The sequence below is a fragment of the Mchenga conophoros genome, linkage group LG20 (genome assembly GCF_057382185.1).
Source record: "Mchenga conophoros isolate Kocher_MC1m ecotype Shallow Benthic linkage group LG20, M_conophoros_male_GT1.1, whole genome shotgun sequence".
NCBI classification, from domain to species: domain Eukaryota; kingdom Metazoa; phylum Chordata; class Actinopteri; order Cichliformes; family Cichlidae; genus Mchenga; species Mchenga conophoros.
Genome location: NC_140545.1, coordinates 32,089,585 through 32,107,440, shown reverse-complemented (window position 1 = coordinate 32,107,440; position 17,856 = coordinate 32,089,585). Strand labels below are relative to the sequence as shown.

At 40.8% G+C, this 17,856-nt stretch overlaps 1 protein-coding gene across 1 annotated transcript in view; it reads left to right on the top strand.

Moving 5' to 3' along the window:
• Positions 1–17,856, top strand: part of plxna2 (plexin A2) — a 160,919-nt gene that overhangs the window by 56,753 nt on the left and 86,310 nt on the right. Inside the window, exon 4 of the mRNA XM_085261099.1 lies at positions 10,690–10,824. Coding sequence (XP_085117225.1) covers positions 10,690–10,824 — 135 coding nt within the window. The remainder of the gene's footprint in view (positions 1–10,689; positions 10,825–17,856) is intronic.

The following is a 17,856-nucleotide window of genomic DNA, read 5'->3' as shown; positions in this document are numbered from 1 at the left end:
GAGGTCAGTAATTTGCACCAGAGGTACACTTCAACTGTGAGAGACAGAATGTGAAAAAAAAATCCATGAATTCACATGGTAGGATTTGTAAAGAATTTATTTGTAAATCAGGGTGGAAAATAAGTATTTGGTCACCTCAAACAAGGAAAATCTCTGGCTCTCACAGACCTGTAACGTCTTCTGTAAGAAGCTTTTCTGTCCCCACTCGTTACCTGTACGAATGGCACCTGTTTGAACTCATCATCTGTATAAAAGACACCTGTCCACAGCCTCAAACAGTCAGACTCCAAACTCCGCCATGGCCAAGACCAAAGAGCTTTCGAAGGACACCAGGAAAAGTATTGTAGACCTGCACCAGACTGGGAAGAGTGAATCTACAATAGGCAAGCAGCTTGGTGTGAAAAAATCAACTGTGGGAGCAATCATCAGAAAATGGAAGACATACAAGGCCACTGATAATCTCCCTCGATCTGGGGCTCCACGCAAGATCTCATCCCGTGGGGTCAAAATGATCATGAGAACGGTGAGCAAAGATCCCAGAACCACACGGGGGGACCTGGTGAATGACCTGCAGAGAGCTGGGACCAAAGTAACAAAGGTCACCATCAGTAACACACTACAACGGCAGGGAATCAAATCCCGCAGTGCCAGACGTGTTCCGCTGCTGAAGCCAGTGCATGTCCAGGCCCGTCTGAAGTTTGCCAGAGAGCACATGGATGATACAGCAGAGGATTGGGAGAATGTCATGTGGTCAGATGAAACCAAAGTAGAACGTTTTGGTATAAACTCAACTCGTCGTGTTTGGAGGACGAAGAATACTGAGTTGCATCCCAAGAACACCATACCTACTGTGAAGCATGGGGGTGGAAACATCATGCTATGGGGCTGTTTTTCTGCCAAGGGGACAGGACGACTGATCCGTGTTAAGGACAGAATGAATGGGGCCATGTATCGTGAGATTTTGAGCCAAAACCTCCTTCCATCAGTGAGAACTTTGAAGATGAAACGAGGCTGGGTCTTCCAACATGACAATGATCCAAAACACACCGCCCGGGCAACAAAGGAGTGGCTCCGTAAGAAGCATTTGAAAGTCCTGGAGTGGCCTAGCCAGTCTCCAGACCTCAACCCCATAGAAAATCTGTGGTGGGAGTTGAAAGTCCGTGTTGCTCGGCGACAGCCCCAAAACATCACTGCTCTCGAGAAGATCTGCATGGAGGAATGGGCCAAAATACCAGCTACTGTGTGTGCAAACCTGGTAAAGACCTATAGTAAACGTTTGACCTCTGTTATTGCCAACGAAGGTTATGTTACAAAGTATTGAGTTGTATTTTTGTTATTGACCAAATACTTATTTTCCACCCTGATTTATGAATAAATTCTTTACAAATCCTACCATGTGAATTCATGGATTTTTTTTTTCACATTCTGTCTCTCACAGTTGAAGTGTACCTCTGGTGCAAATTACTGACCTCTGTCATCATTTTAGGTGGGGGAACTTGCACAATCGGTGGCTGACTAAATACTTTTTTGCCCCACTGTATTTACGTAGACAGACCACAGTTTTGGCTGATTCCCTGCTGATCTTGTGCCCAAGGGGAGAGAGGTTACTATGGCAACCCTTGTCCAGCACAGGGGTTTTGGCCTGGTTTTCTTGTTAATAGTTTGAATAGGGTCAGACACCCAACCCCTCCTCAACCCATCAGTAGCATCACTGTGTTGCTGAAAAGGACTGATTGGATAACCCTTACCCCTCATAGTCCACCCCATGTTCTTATCCCTTCCCCCTTCTGCATTGTTTCTGTTGGCCAGCAGAGGTCAAAGGTCCCCAGAGTGGTGTTCATCTTACCCCTGTCCTTACCCTCTCCACTTACAGGGGGAGCTCTAATTATTCAAGAGTTGCTGGGAAGTTGGTAGATGAGAGGTTAAAGGTTGTGATGTCTGTCTCCATAGAGTTACATGCGGTATGGTTTGAAATTTAGGGTGGAAGGGTGTAATGGGCTGTGAAGGTGATGGACCTCTGGTTTAGCCACACAGTCACCTTTGAAACTTTGAAATTATGTCTGATTATTTAAAGCCAGTGGCAGTAAAAAATACCAAGACAACAATATAATGATGGTAATTCTTATTTTATTATTTTTTTGTGCAGTATACAACTGGGAATGTAGGGAAAAAAAACCTGTGGATCATATGTTGTATTTATGTGGCATGAGAACTATATCATCAATAACTTGTAGAAAAACACATCATTTTTTAATAGATTGCCTGAGGGGAAAATGCTCTCAGTACACACTGCGTGCAATCACAGTGCAATAATGATCAAGGATGGTGCCAGAAATAAACAAAAACTATGATTATTTCAGATTACTATTTCTATAACATCCAGTTAGTAGGTGTAATCTTATGTCTTATCCTTTTTCCTTTTCTGTTCTTCTCGTCTCATTTACATGCCTATCTATAATATTCTATCATGTGTCAAAGAACGCCTGTAATATTATGGCCTTAATGAAGACGGCATTGAGTGTCAAGGCCTTATCACAGCACAATGCATTCGTCAAAAGCATGTTCACTTACCACTACCAAGTACATCTCAGTAATATAAACCACCCCATGAAACATGTAGGGAGATTATTCAAGTTCAAACACATTACAAGTATAAAATATAGTCTTGGTTGAAGTGCTTTTATATTCTCATTTGTTGTACGGATCCCACTGGCTATAATTTCCTAGTATCACATCTACCTGGCAGTCTTGTCCCACATTTAAATCTCACAAATCCGGTGGGAGAAATTGGAATGATTTCAGCTAATTTGCCCCTCACCTGAACCTCTTCTGAGCTACTTCTTGATTCAAATATCTTTGTGATCTACTTTGAAGTACACCGAGGGAGAAAGCAGTAGAGTGATATTTTCTTCTGGTTCAGTATGTTTGACATTCCTCTAATAACTTTTGTCTAACCATCAGTAGCTGTGTTTGCTGCATCTAATAGTTTCGTGATTGTTTTGTCCCTTGCTTATTTACTCACATAAAATAGGTATAGCTTTTCTTTGTTCTTTCGACACGTACATCGCATCAGTCAATGCTCCATCTTTAAAAGAAAAAAATCTCTGGAGAGAACGTTTCCTTATTAGAAGATGAGGTTTCGCGCAGAGGTAGCTGTTATTTTGTGCTCGTAACTTGGAATTGTGTGTGGGCTTATGTGTAGCTATGTAAACGTGTAATGTTTTGCATATATATTCAACTTAAAGTTGTTCGCATCGCCAGAATGCAGTTTTTAGAAAAAACAGTTTCTATGTGCAAATAGGAACAATAGCTTCATCATACTAGCAAACCCAGATTTTTAAGGGCTAAGCAGAAAATCCCTCCCACCACATCCCTCTGTTTTTGCTCTCTGTGAACCTTTCTGGACTGTGTCCATCAGCAGCAGCATGCTGGTCTCTGTTCAGTGTTTTAATGTGGAGCTAAATATAGGCCTGACATTGTGCTGCTGTGCTTAATATGTGTTTGGGCTGATTAGAGTTGAGGCCTGATCTCATCCCACCACAGACCCCTTAATGCATGCCGTGGTCTCTGGTTTCTTTTTTACTCGGGGGCAAACAGAAGAAAGTGCTGATATAATCATGTTTTGGGTTGTGAATTATGTGACCGAGAGAGATGGTAATATTGCAGAGCTAAAACTTTATTGAACGAGTGTTGGATATAGCTATTATCCAGACGGCAAATTGCACCATTGGTCTCTGGAAGTCAGTTTAATAGAATGTTTGCTAGTGATACTCACTGATATTTAGTGGGAGCAAAAAAATGGCCATTTGAATGGTCAGCATGTGTGATTTGTTGTGGCGTCTGGGCAGGCTTTTGTTTTCCTTTTCAAACAGATGAGAAAAGGTGCTGTCGAGGAGAGGGTTAACTGCTTTGTTCATGGGGCGTAGAGCCAAATCAATAGGCTTTATGGTGCCCTGCCAAAAATGTGAAGTAATTGCCCCTTGTAGGCTCGGGTCACTTTAGCTGATATACTGCCACTGTATGAGCCAGGTGAGGGGAAAGGAATCCCACTTACAAAAAGAGTGATGTCTCTTGTGATTATCCTAATTCCAATGTCTATTTTCATTTTCTTCCCGCTCCACTAATATGTAACCTCTTTAAAAATTGCTTTATTGCTTACATTTTTTCCAAACTCTGTAATTGTTTATAATTTTTCTTTCCTTTTCCTCTTCACCCTCTTCCTGCCTTTTCTTGTGTTTTCCTCCTCACCAACATGTAGTCTCTCCAGCCTCAGTCTTTCCGATGGGAACTGACACAAGCTAACATAAGCCTTATGGGAGCTTATATTGTACAACAGGAACAAAAGAGATGGCATACTGGGCTGTTGGGAGTCTTCTCACACATATACACAGGACATTTCTACACGCCGCTCGCTACTGACACCAGAATTCTTCAGCCTGACACTGGTGATGGATTAGATGCGTTATCAAGGCGGAGAGAGGCTCCATGTTTTCTCCCAGTGTGCAGAATAAGGAGAGGGATGAAAAGGGGTGGGGGAGACTCGCACACAGGCAGCTGAATAGCCTGAACCTATTCCACCTGAAGTAGAGAAATACAATAGCAGCCTGCTACATTTCAAGCTGGGTTTCCAGGACAAACATGAAAATAGACATAGTGAGCCTCGTTGGTACACAGGGTTCTGCAAGGTGTGGAACATAACCAGCTGTGTGTCTGTCTGGCTGTAAAACTGCTCATTGACTGTGTTCCTTGAAGGACTACTCAAGGTGTTGCAATCATGAAGATGCTGCTCTGTTTTACTGATGTCCTCAAAATCAGAATGAATTGGTGTCTTACTGGTATTTTATTCCTAGTGTGTTGGCAATTAATTTTTTCCCGAATGTTACTCATACCACCAGTCCACTCTTAGTGATACATTCCCAATCTCACGCCTAAAGCATCTGACTTCATCTAGTATGTGTCCATATCAACATATCCCAGGGCGTCAAACTCTGCCGTTCTGTCAGAAGCTACTGGCATATCAGATCTATACCACCAGACCTGGCAGTATTGGATTTGGAGATAACAGTCTTCCTTTGAAGAGTGGAAAAAGTCTGCGTTGGGAGGTTGGGAGATGGTGGTGTAGTAAATCAGACGTTTGTCAGCCATGGTTCGTGTCTTGTTTGGCTTTGATTGTTCACTTTGTTTCCATGACTTACACTTTCTGATTCGTTTCATTTGCACCAACATTTTACTAGTCAGTAGCTAAGTTGAGGCACTAAAACATACTTGGTTAGGTTTATGCACCAAATTACATTGATTATGTTTTGGAAAATATTGTAGTTTAGGTTAAAAAAAAAAGCCTCCTTAAGTAACCATGCATGTTGAAAAACAATAAATAAATATGTAGTGATATTCAATTTGATGGCAAGGGGCTGTTTGTACATTAAGCATGCTTTTGGGAGTTGGAAGACTGAGATCAATCACATTGTTAGTTAAACCTAGTGTGTCACACCACAGATGCAAAAGGACAGCTTGTCTATAATTTTCTGGACTCTAGCATCTTTAAAATATACTGCCGTATTCAATACTCTGGACTGGTGGATGGTGGGCCATCCCCAGAAGGTTAGTCTTATCAGCACACCTCACCATTTTTCCCACTTCTGTGTAACAGATCTAAAAATATTTATGTGAGCTTAGTGTAGCTTTCTGGTGTTTCTAGTTCAAGGCTGTTTCCTTGATATTCTCATGCATTGGAGGGGTTTTAAGGTAAAAGACAAATTCTGAGCTTGTGGAAAAGGTCTTTTTCTTTCTTAAAGGTGTGCTTGCAATGCAAAACCTGATGGCATAAGAGCACCTTTGGCTATCACAAAAGCTTTTGAAATCATGAGAAGCATCACTGGTGCTTAAAATGCTTTCAGCAGTTTATCAATTGTCATATGATCCAAGGTGTGAGGTGGTAGTCTCAACACCACGTTCAAGGCTATTTGGCAAGACTGAGAATGGTTCTATCAGAGAAACTGGGCTTTATTAGTGAAAGTCCATCGTGGTCTATGTCAGGTCTCCTGGTTGACTTTAAACTGTATTTGACCTTAACTGAATACAAGTGCCATTTACCTAAACATAGCTGCCTCTGTGGTATCTCTGTGTATTGAGACAGCGTGTGAAAGTGTGCGGTGGTGTACTTTAGCAGAATCTAATCCAGTGTGTGGGATCAAGCAGATAAAGGCAATGCCTATCACTTCAACACTCAAGACTACTGAACTGGATTAGCGCAGATGCAGAAGATAGCTGCCAGATAGGTTATTCAGGGACTCTCTTTCTCTCTCTTTGAGATTCAGCCATAAGAGCATAATCTCCTAGAAATCAACTCTTGTTTTACTATTTTGGTACAACATGTAGGTGGAAGACCTACAGTATGACTTAATTCTATCCCAATGCAAGGTGTTAGTGTGTTGTACTCTGTGGTTTGGTAAAGGTTCTCATATGTGGGTTACATTCTGCTCTGCTAGCTGAAATCTGGTGGTAAAATAATGTGCACTCTCTGGATCTGTATTGGTCTTGGCAACGAGCTGTACACATGCTTGTCTTGTTTCAGAACACTAACCTCCCTCAAGGCTAAGTTTTGAAAATAAGATTTCCACACATATTTAAAGAGAAAACAGTTCTCAGGTAATAGTTAGCAGCTGGACCATTAAAGAAGAAAAATTCTTTAGAAATTGAGCATCTACTGTTGAACAAACACTTGGAACAGGGCAAGCTGTGAAACAGACATCAATCTATAGACATGAACATACTGTTACATCTCATGTTACTTCACGGTTGTATTTTGAGACCAAATCAAAACCATTTTGGCATTTTGCATATATTACATTTAATATTGATTTTTTCTTTTTGATGAAACTGCAATTTGTTTGTTTTTTATGTTCTTTCCAATTCCTTTTACTGTAGAACAGCAGCATCCACAACACACTGCAAACACACATTTGATGCACTTTTTACGCAGGATTTATTCCGCACTCAAGCAAATTGCTTCACACGGACTCTCGCAGTTGGGGATTCAGTGTCTGGCACAGTGTTCAAAACCAGAGAGACCAGGAAGGGAAAGAGAGAAAGAGAGGGAGAGAGAGAACAGGACAGGGAAAAAAGGAGAAGGGCAATTTGAATTGGAGTTTGGTCAATCTTCAAACGTTTTTTCAGGGTGCTTACATGGTCTGATCAAAAGCACCCCACTGGCACAGGGCCTTGTAGCCACAAGGGGAGGCCTCTGATGCCTCTGCCATGGCTTCCCTGCTGGCCAACCACCCCAGCCCCACTCTCCACCCCCAACAGCTACCCATTTAATGCTGACTAGGTGCTGTGACAGAAAGCCTGTAAATAAAAGCAAAAGTTGTTGTTTTTTAATCTGTTGTTTTTGCTAGGTTCTGGCAGCATGGCAAAAGATGCTGGTTACCTGCGGAGTCCAGATGTGCATATTGAAGTTTTCAAGCCAAATACACCACCACCTTTATAATTAAACTATTGCCTCATGATAGTTTTAAGGGGCTTGGATTTTTAAAACCAAGTATCGCAGCTATCTGTGTGCTTCAAGTTTTTATGATGCCTGTTTTCATCTTTTCACCGTGATCATATTTTTTTCATCATTCATGACAGCGCTGTTTTTTCTCTTCAACATAAAGCTGCCCGTGGTGGCCCCGGGGGAGAATGTAGACTGTTTTTCAACAATCTCATCCATCTTCACTTTTTCCCCTCTTACTCAACTATACTCAGTTGCAGCTCTCCAATGCTGGTGATAGAGAGAGGCTAGCTAATGGCTGTGGTGTTGAAAAGGGAACCATGTCAGGCCAGGACAGACCAAAGGAGAGCTCTCTGGGGTATCAGGGGTTGTTTCCATGGATGGGCAGTCTTAAAATAGAGGGGCAGTAATATTGTGAGGCAGTTGAGGGTATGAAACCAACTTGTTTGCAGCTTTTTCACCCGGCCTGATAAATAATGCAAGGTCGTACAGCGCAAAGATGGGATAGATTTAAGTACCTGAGAGAGCAGGCTAAATGTTGAAGTAAAGCGATGCTGAGAAAAAGATGTTTTGAGCATGAGAGTCGCTTACTCAGGTGGTACATTTTGTTGACTGGTGGAATAGTAGTGTGGGAGTGTGGTAAAGAGAGGGAGTCTTTGACAGAATTATTTTTGGTCCACTAAGCACTGGTGCCTCCATTTACTTGCTCTGGGTTTTCATTTTCTCTTTTTTCTCTCTCATTCGCCCACCCAGAGGTGAGTCTGCTCTGGAAAGTACTTGTATTTAACTGACCCAATTCACACAAACGTTCATATTTTTTTATACTTTCTAACAGCGTGTCTACATATGTGTTAATATAATAGTCTTTGCAAGATTTACAGTTGCTGTAGAAAAGGGAAAAAAAAAATCTGGATGTGAATGTGTTTGTGTTTACATAGTGGGATGGTGAGAGTGTCATTTGTCAATAATGTTTATTCGGTTTTCTTTGTGAGCTATAAGCCTTTGGGAAAAGCATACATAGAAGCAAAGAGTGAGAAAGAGAGTATTAGTGAATCTTCTTCCCTCGTACCCAGTCACTAATACAATGTCTCTGTAAACAGTCTTGCACTTGCATTATTATTATTTTTGTTTTTTAAAACAGGACTGGGCAACTAATCTAATTTTATTTTCAATTTTAATGTTGGCTCCAACAGCTACAATAAAAACAAGATAAGCTGAAAATTATTATTGATTAAAATCAGTGTACCTCATTCTGTTTGTGTTAATTATGCTGTGTAATATGTTAAATAAATAAATAAAAATAAAAAAGTTGCACATTCTCTGTCAGTGCCGAATGTAGCAGGGGGACTAGGTGCACATTCAGCAACTGAGCCTAATACGCTAATCACTAATAATCAAGTTTATTTTAAAGTGCACTAAATATGTAGGCTAAATAATCAAAATACAATTGAAAAGAAAATATAGAAAACAACAACCTACAATAGATGTATCCATTTCCTGACATATTTGACCAGTCACCCAACCTTATAAAATGATCGTGTAAAATGGTTGTAGTTTTTATATTGAACAAAAACACAAAAGCAAACACAAAAAACTATTTTTGCCTTAATAGAGCAGCTCTACTGTCTTGTTGCTGGTAGGCCTAGTATGTTTGTTCTTCTTTTAACAAAGTGTCTGGAGAGTAGAGGTTTTGTTCCTCACACACTCATAGACATCTCTGTATGTGAGTCTCTTTCTGGCCAAATGTTAATTTAAAAGCCCCTGGACAGTGGTGAGAGACTGTGTGATAGCGATCTGATTCAGATGAACTGCAGGCCTGCAGTGGGAAGGTCGGGTTATCTTGTGATCCCTAGTGGCAGCCTGCTAGGACACATATCACAGCATGACAGACTGCTCCTACGGGTGCACACACAAAAATGCACTCACAACACCCACACTGACACAGTAGTGAACAGAACAGTGCCGACATGCTTTATGGATGAGCATATTTGCTGAGGTCTCCCTCCACACTGCAGTGTCAGTAACCAGATGAAGACTGGCACGGCCCCCACATCCTGCCTTTCTCCTCCTACATATGGTTTTCACATATGTCCTGTTGTCAATGTTTGGATTAGTCTGCCAAGGTCAGATGTAGGTCAGCCATGGAAGGCTTAACCACTTTGAGCTTTGTTCCTTAACTGTGGTGCCTGCTGTCGTGTACCCAACTAACCCTCAAGCTTTGAAGGCAGAGCTACAGGGATTTTGTGTGAACTTAAATCACATTTCTCTTACTTGATCATCCAGCAGTTTGACACATGGTCTTGCTCACACATTCGTACACAACAGTTTGTGCGTGCACTCGTTTTCTCACCCCCCCCCCCACTTTCGCTGTAGATCTTGTTTTGACAGACATATGACCTTGACTTTCCCCTCTGTGAGCCTGACAGCTCTTTGGTGCTGTCATTGTTTGAATAAACAGATGAATATTTGGGTGGATGGAGGCATGCAAGGATGGACAGATGATAAAGCCATCAGCTTTCATGGTTGGAGGAGGGCCTAGTGACATGTGACATCACAGAAACGTCAGAAAACCCCCACTCAAGTTTAGACAACCCATGCTGCTCCTCAAGATTTGCTGTTCTGTTTATGTCTGGCCAAGGGGATCTAATGAATGACGAAGGCTAGCACTGGCCCATTTGGGTCAGATGCCTAATATAAGTCATTTAAATTCTTTTCCATTGCTTTTGCAGTAAGGTGGTCTTGGCTTCAAGTTCAAAGCTTTCCTGAGCAAATACATCATTCACTGAGGGAAAGAGAAAACCAAAACACAGCTCAAGTTTCACAAAGGTCTAATAATATCCACAAATAATTCCGCACAGTTTTTATAACCCCGTCTTACAAGGAACTTATAGAGGACTTACATTACCTCATACTATGAAAATATTATGGTTTGTTGCACAGTTGTTGGCAATTATAAAAAAGCTTTTATGTCATATTCATATTCATTCTTTCTAGTGGAAGCGATCCTCAAGGAGAATCTCCACCTCCAACTGAAACTTCAAGTAGCTAAATAATTTCAGTGTTTTTCAAAACAAAAACAAAAAAAATGAATCATGTTTGTCATTCCTGTCAATCATTTTTATCTGGTTTTACTATTCCTGCTGTCACTGAGGTATAAATAGCTAAATCTGACCTGTTTGTGTTCTGTTTTTTGTCAGATTCGTGTTGATGGGCCTCCTCACGGTGGTGTTCAGTATGAAACGATCTCGGTTATCAAGGATGGGAGCCCTGTCCTCAGGGATATGGCCTTCTCTCTTGACCGCAACTACCTCTACGTCATGTCTGAGAGACAGGTAGGTATTTGAAAGCTGCATGCTTGAAAATATGTGACGCAAGTGTCCATACATAAGAAGAGATGGTTTTAATGTGCCTTTGTCTCTGTATGCATATGTTCGAAATGTCAGGAATATTGTGCGAATGTGTGAGCTCCAGCAGGGCGCAAGATGGCCCACCTCTCAACATCAGCAATCCACCACCTACTGTTAGCTATAAATAACCAGGGTGGCACAGCAGGGGACATTGTGACAGCATTTGATAATGAAGGAGAACAATGAGGGCAGGGAAAACGAAATAGACAGACGAGGAAAAGATAAGGTACAATGAGAGTGGATGAAGGAGAAGAAGGGCAGAGACTGGCAGGTTGACTGGCTGCTTGAAGCATGGGAGAAAAAGTGGTGATGGAAAAGGGACAGCTGGAGGAGTGTACGACTTAGGAGTAAAGGAAAAAAAAATGGAGACAGAGTGCAAGGTCATCTTTTCACACTTCTAATGAAGTGACACAGCACTGCAGTCTGGGTGGGCAGCAGCTGATAACCATCAATGCAACTGACATACTAAACAGGTAGAAGAAGTGCGAGGACACAAGGGTAAAAGGGGACACAAGGGCAGAGTAGAAGGGAGGAGATGCAAAGGAGGGGAAAACATGGTGTCTTGGAAAAGAGATGACAACAGGAGGAGAAGAGGAGAGGAGCAGCTGCAGGGGAGCGTGGCAGCGTAGCAGCCCTAGAGAGAGACAACGTGCAAGGCTGTCAGTGTGAGGTGATAGATTGCCATCCTCTCCTCTTATCTCTTCTTTTAACACACCCAGCTTTAGCTTATGGGTTGAATCCATGGTGGATGGATAACGTGTAAAAGAGTAATTTTGAAATGATGTCCAATTCAGAGACGGGAAAACGGAGCCGTAAATGTAGTACTACGTTATTTTTTTATCCTTCAGCACATGACTTACACTTTCTTTTTTTTTTTTATATATATAAAAACAAACACTTGAAAAGTTGCACAGTTCTAGCTGCCTACCTGATGTGAGAATAACAATAAAGCCAAAGTCGGATCACTTCACCAGTAACAGCTCAGTACTTTGAGCAAAAAATATTCCAAGATTATAATTCTAGTTTATCTTTTTTTGCTAAAGCTTGCTAAAGTCATCGCCACAAATATTCAGACATTTACACAGTTTTCACAATTTTGCCTCTGCACACTACCATTCTGGATTCTAAAAGCAATCAAGATGTGACTGGAGTGCCGGCTTTAAGCTTTAATTTAAGGAGTTAAGGAGTTTAACAAGTACTGCAATAACTATTTAGGAATTACAACAATACATAGTCCCTCAATTTAAGAGCCCCAAATTTAATTAGACAGCTAACATTATTTTAAATAGAAATATTTTGAATGAAAATCTTTTGCAATCAGTGGCTGCCTAAATTCTAGAAGCCATGCAGATCATCAAATGTTGTGCTGTTATGCCTTCACTGAAGAATATCCAGTTTCTTTCCCTTGATAAACTCTTGGGTAGCTTTTGCAATATGCTTTGGCTCATCATCCATTTGCACTGTCTGATCAGTTTTGCGGTATTAAGCTGAATATGAGCTCAGAATATAGCCCTGTACACTTCAGGATTTATCCTGCTACTTCTATCAGCAGTCACATCATCAGTAAACACTAGTCTCCTGGTTCCACTGGCAGCCGTACATGCCCATGCCATAACACTGCCTCCACTATGTTTGACAGACTACGTTATGGATCGTGAGCTGTTCTTTAATTTTAACCTTTTTTAAATACTCTCCTACCATCATCCTGGTACAAGTTTGTCTTTATTTCATGTATTTAAAGGGAAAACTTTAGTCATTTTACATGCTTTTTTTGGTGTTGCTCTGCCTTCTCTCTTTTTCAGAATGTACCAGTGTGTTGATTTGGCCCTTCCTAAAGTTTGTGCTATTTCTTTAGGGTTTCTTTTGTTTTTTCATACTAATGGTGATGTTGTACAGTTGAATTGACAGCTTGTGCTGAGATTTCTTGTGAAGAGCTACCAAATGCAAGTTCAGTGTTTAGGACTCCAGGTCTTTTATCTGGTTAATTTCTCATGATATATTAAGGGAAACGGCCAATCATGTCCAATTATATGCAGGCCTCTGAAAATTAGGACCATATATAAAATTTTTGATAATTACTAAAGGTTAATGCAGTCCTCATGTTAAACCCCTTGAATTAAAGCTTCAAGTCTTCAGTTCAGTCCAATATTGGCAGTTTGATTTAAAATCCAGAGTGAAAATTACAATTATTGTCAAAATAATTATGGATCTAAATGTACATTGAAGGCCAAATTATACTATTTAAGTTCAGTTCAATTCAGTTTTATTTATATAGCGCTACATCACAGCAGCAGTCGCCTCAAAAGCGCTTTATATTCTTAGGTAAAGACCCCACAATAATACAGTTTATCAAGCCTCTTTATAAGTATTTATATAGTATATTAATCAAAAGATATAACTGTACATCTCTATGTTTGGAGGAGGTTTGCATAGATATGTATATATAAACAAAACATGTATATTGATATTAAATGAAATATAAAAATTTCATGCATAAACATAAGATGCAGGTATTGGACAATGAACTGATGACTCTGAAGCAATGGACTGAGCAAGTAAAGAAGAGTTTGCACTGATTCTAAAGTCTCTTTCCCATATTTACTAAATCCTTTATTCTCACTTATTCTGCAGATGAAAGAAGCTTTTGATGTTGAGCTCATAACTGCTAGTCATCTGAATGAGAGGTGATCGTGGTGAATATTATTAGTATTCAGTGTAGGGATTCTTCTGTCTTCCTCTCTAGGGGTTAGGGAGGATCGAAGGAGACAGACACGCACACACATACTGAAACATGCTCAATTGCTTCAGGGATGTTGGCATGCATGTTGAAAGACACCTCCTGATAGTCATATCGTGGCTCAAGAGTTGGGAGTTCGCCTTGTAATCAGAAGGTTGCCGAGCTCCGGCTTGGACAGTCTCAGTCATTGTGTCCTTGGGTAAGACACTTCACCCGTTGCCCACTGGTGGTGGCCCACGGGCCCGGTGGCGCCAGTGTCCGGCAGCCTCGCCTCTGTCAGTGCGCCCCAGGGTGGCTGTGGCTACAATGTAACTTGCCATCACCAGTGTGTGAATGTGTGGATGACTGGATGTGTAAAGCGCTTTGGGGTCCTTAGGGACTAGTAAAGCGCTATACAAATACAGGCCATTTACCATATCTGACAGTGTCTGTAGAGAGGTTGTGCATGTGACCCATATGGCCCTTTCAGTTGGAAACAGTTCAATCAGTGGCAAAGGAACGTTATGTTCATCTGCAGTAATATATATTTGGTTGCATTTTGGTATTTGCTTGTTCTAGGACATCCCCACTCATCCTTGTGCATATATGGAAAGTAAAAAAACACTGAGATCAGCAACAAGAACAGAGCTGATACCAATGACAATAAATATGACCATTAAGTCATATACCATGTAAAGGAGTTTTTTTGAAAGTGGGTTGCAAAGCAGCTTGCAGGTGTGCAGCAACTCTGGACAGGCTAAAGCAGCTTGAGTGGCATGTCTTATATGGGAAATACCAGCTGAATGCATAGACTGGTATCAGCTTAGCCATGAGCTCATTTTTCACAGCAGTGTACTGTGCTCAAAATTATCCTCATTTTTTTGGTATGTTAGGTAAAACAACATATTTTTTCGTATGAAGACCTTTCTTGCAAAGCTGTGATCCAAATATATTTTTGAGTTTTCCGGAGTATGCCTGGAATTCAAATTTGCATGTATTTTGTCTTGCCCAGTTTGACCTTTATCTCATCATAAGCTTAAATATCACCTCGAGCTACACTTGTAGTCACACATCCAGGACATCACGAGCTATATCTTGTCTAAGCTCTACTTGTTCCCATGTGTCTGACTAATGCCATCTAAGGCCAAGCACATGGCGATGGGAGACGGCAGGAACAAAGGAGGGATGATATCAAACGGAAACCAAGGCAGATTTGGCTCCAGTTGCATTTCCTACTCTGAATAACAAAGAAGTCCTCTGTGTTTGGCACAGTGGGAAATAGAGGGAACAGAGAGAGCAAGAGAGAGACAGACATTAAGGGGGAGACGGACAGAAATTGGGAGAGCAAGAGTAAAATTTGCTCAGCAAGGCCATGCTCCAGAATTCTCTCTCTCTCCTGTCCTCACACCCTCACACACAACACTCTGTGTTGTGGCTAAGAATTGTGGGATGTGCAACGCCTCTGTGAATACAAACATGCAGACAGGCACCCACGGGGATGCACACACAGTCACACAAACAAAACACATGCTTCCCTTAGTATTCATTTACATACATTTAGTCACAATGCACTGGTTCTCCTTATCATGTGTACACTGTTATAAAAACACTGGAACTGCACATACATGAAAACACCAATCTCTCAATATTGTAATGGCAAGTCCATAAGGCTGATGGAGACTTCATTACCTATAGCCTATTGCATGTGAATCTTCAGTCTGACTTGCACACAACCTTCCTCGTGTAATATTTTAGCAAACTTTTTCTTTTCTCTTGTTTCATTTGTTTCTTTCTCACATTCTCACACAAGACACCATCACTGACTCACCTCCAAACATATTTAATAACTCCCTTTTTCATATTTGATCCATCATCCTGCCATGTTAAACTGTGCTTTTGTTTTGTAGATGCAATGACAATAGCATTCACCATATTAATGATGTGGTGAGATTGGCCCAATGCGAGGCAGTGCAGTGGAACTGATGAAAAGACCTGGCTCACTGGCTTTCTCTACTCCCTGAGCAGTGTGTGTGTGTGTGTGTGTGTGTGTGTGTGTGTGTGTGTGTGTGTTTGCCCTCCTGTAGGGGTATTGTATCATTACTGACAGTCCTGAAATACATAACAGCAGGTTTTCATCTCAAGATTTATCTGTGTATATGCACTATGGTGCCTCTTTTGAATAATCACAAGACATGCTGGTTTAATCAAATAAAATCGTTTAATTTTATTAGGACTGACTTTGAAGTTTGTGCATTTGTGTATCCCGTGATTCGGCAGATCCGTTGTATGGATTTCTGCCAGATCACATGTTTGAGTCATGTTATGCGAATTGTCTGCGCAACTGTTTCTATATTTATACCAATAATCCAAAAATTTGGGGTTTCTGCTGTCATTGCTGTTTTGGGAGATTCGAGTGAGCTGCTGCCTAGACAGTCTTTTCTGTCTCGATGCGTCATATGTCTTACATTCCTGCAGCACCTCTGCATAAATTGTATCAAAAGCGTTAGGCTTCGAAGTGAGTACCACATCTTCCTCTACATTTACAAAGCACACATGGTTATGCACCACGTATTATCTTCAAAGGTTATTCTTTAATATTAATACTAGCAGCCACTTTACATGCATCAAAAAATACTCCAGTATTATAACAGTCTCTCCAGATTCTGCAATTAGATTGATAAAGTATTCATGTACAGTATGAATGGCAGCTGCAGTAGAGCTAAGCCACTGGTTTTGGAAATTCAGTATCTGCCATCTGGCTAATCCTCATAGTTGTTGTTATTGTTATTATTATTCATATTTTTATTATTATTTAATGAGGCAGCACAATGGCTTAGCTGACCTAATATCTTCATTCCAGAAGAGCTGCAATGGAGCTCAGACCATGAAACACTGTCCCCTCTTGTTTTCACCTTTACAACAGATAAAAGATCCTCTGCCTAGGATTCTATGGCTAGCATGCAGTACAATATATGGTGGCTTATTAAAATCTTAAATGAATTATTAAACATATTGGAAGCCAGTGTATAGAGACTTAAACATGTGTAAGGTGGTCACTTTGTTGGCTTTTAAGTAAAAAAAAAAATTACTTATGGATTTTTGATGATAGACAAACTGTGGACATTATCAAGAGATTTGGCTGCCATTCAGCATCGCATGTAGCGCTTCATGTAAGATGCATTTTCATTACTGCAGACATTCTGCCTGGTTTTCATCAGGGGTGGCACCTGGGCAAAGCATGCAGGTAGCAGGGCACATGAGAGAATCTCCAGAAAGTTAAATACTCTCTGGAGTTCTCACATGGTTCAGCCAGATATCATATGGACTTTGTACTGGGGAGCCGACAGGGTAAAGACCCTTTTATGCCTGATTCAACTGATTCATTTGCATTCTAACGTGCACCTCCTGTGGGTGATGTCTAGAAAGGTTCAAGGCTTCAGTATATGTGTGGAAAGAGCTTTTCTGTCTTTCTGTCATTACTAACGTCTCCTTTTTTCCAGTATACTTCCAGAGTTTCTTTTATCAGGCTTTGTTTTCTTGAGAATGCAAACACACCCCTTTCTTTTTTTTCTTTTTTTTTTAACCACAGAGGGCAGGTTTGTGTTTGAGTATGTACGTGTGTAGTTTTTGTGTAGTGTGCTGCTTTTGAGGAGTTTAGACATATGGGAGAACATTCAAGCACACATGCCACTGTGGCCCACAGAAGACCCGAAGCAGCCTTTGTTTCTTTTTGTTGTTAGTTTATCAACAGAATGCAGCATACTGGGATAAATGGTGACAGCTACTCCAGTACTGATGGGGTCTTATAGGGCCTAGATTATCAACATTTGTATGACTCCCTTTCATGTCTTTTGTGGTGTTTTGTGCTGCTCTGTCTGTTGGCACTCGGGGCAAGCACTCATCACACATGGTTGAGAATCAGTGACTGTATTATTTCAGTTGCTTTGGTCAGCAGCCAGGCTATAATGTATTATTCATGGGGAATAATCAAGATTTATCATCTGAAAGGGTTTTGAAGTGATACCTGTGGCGTGGCTTTAGTTCTGTCTGAAAAAAGGTTTTTGAAAATACCGTTTTTTTTAAAAAAAAAAGGAAACTCAGAGAAATCCTCACACAAAAAACTGAAGTGGTTACTTTTTTATCTTGCTGTAATTAATCCCAAGAAAGGAGGCAGGTGTTGACTTTGTAATGGAGCTCAATGGTTTTTGTAATGTTTTATGGCTATGGTGTACAATGGTGCA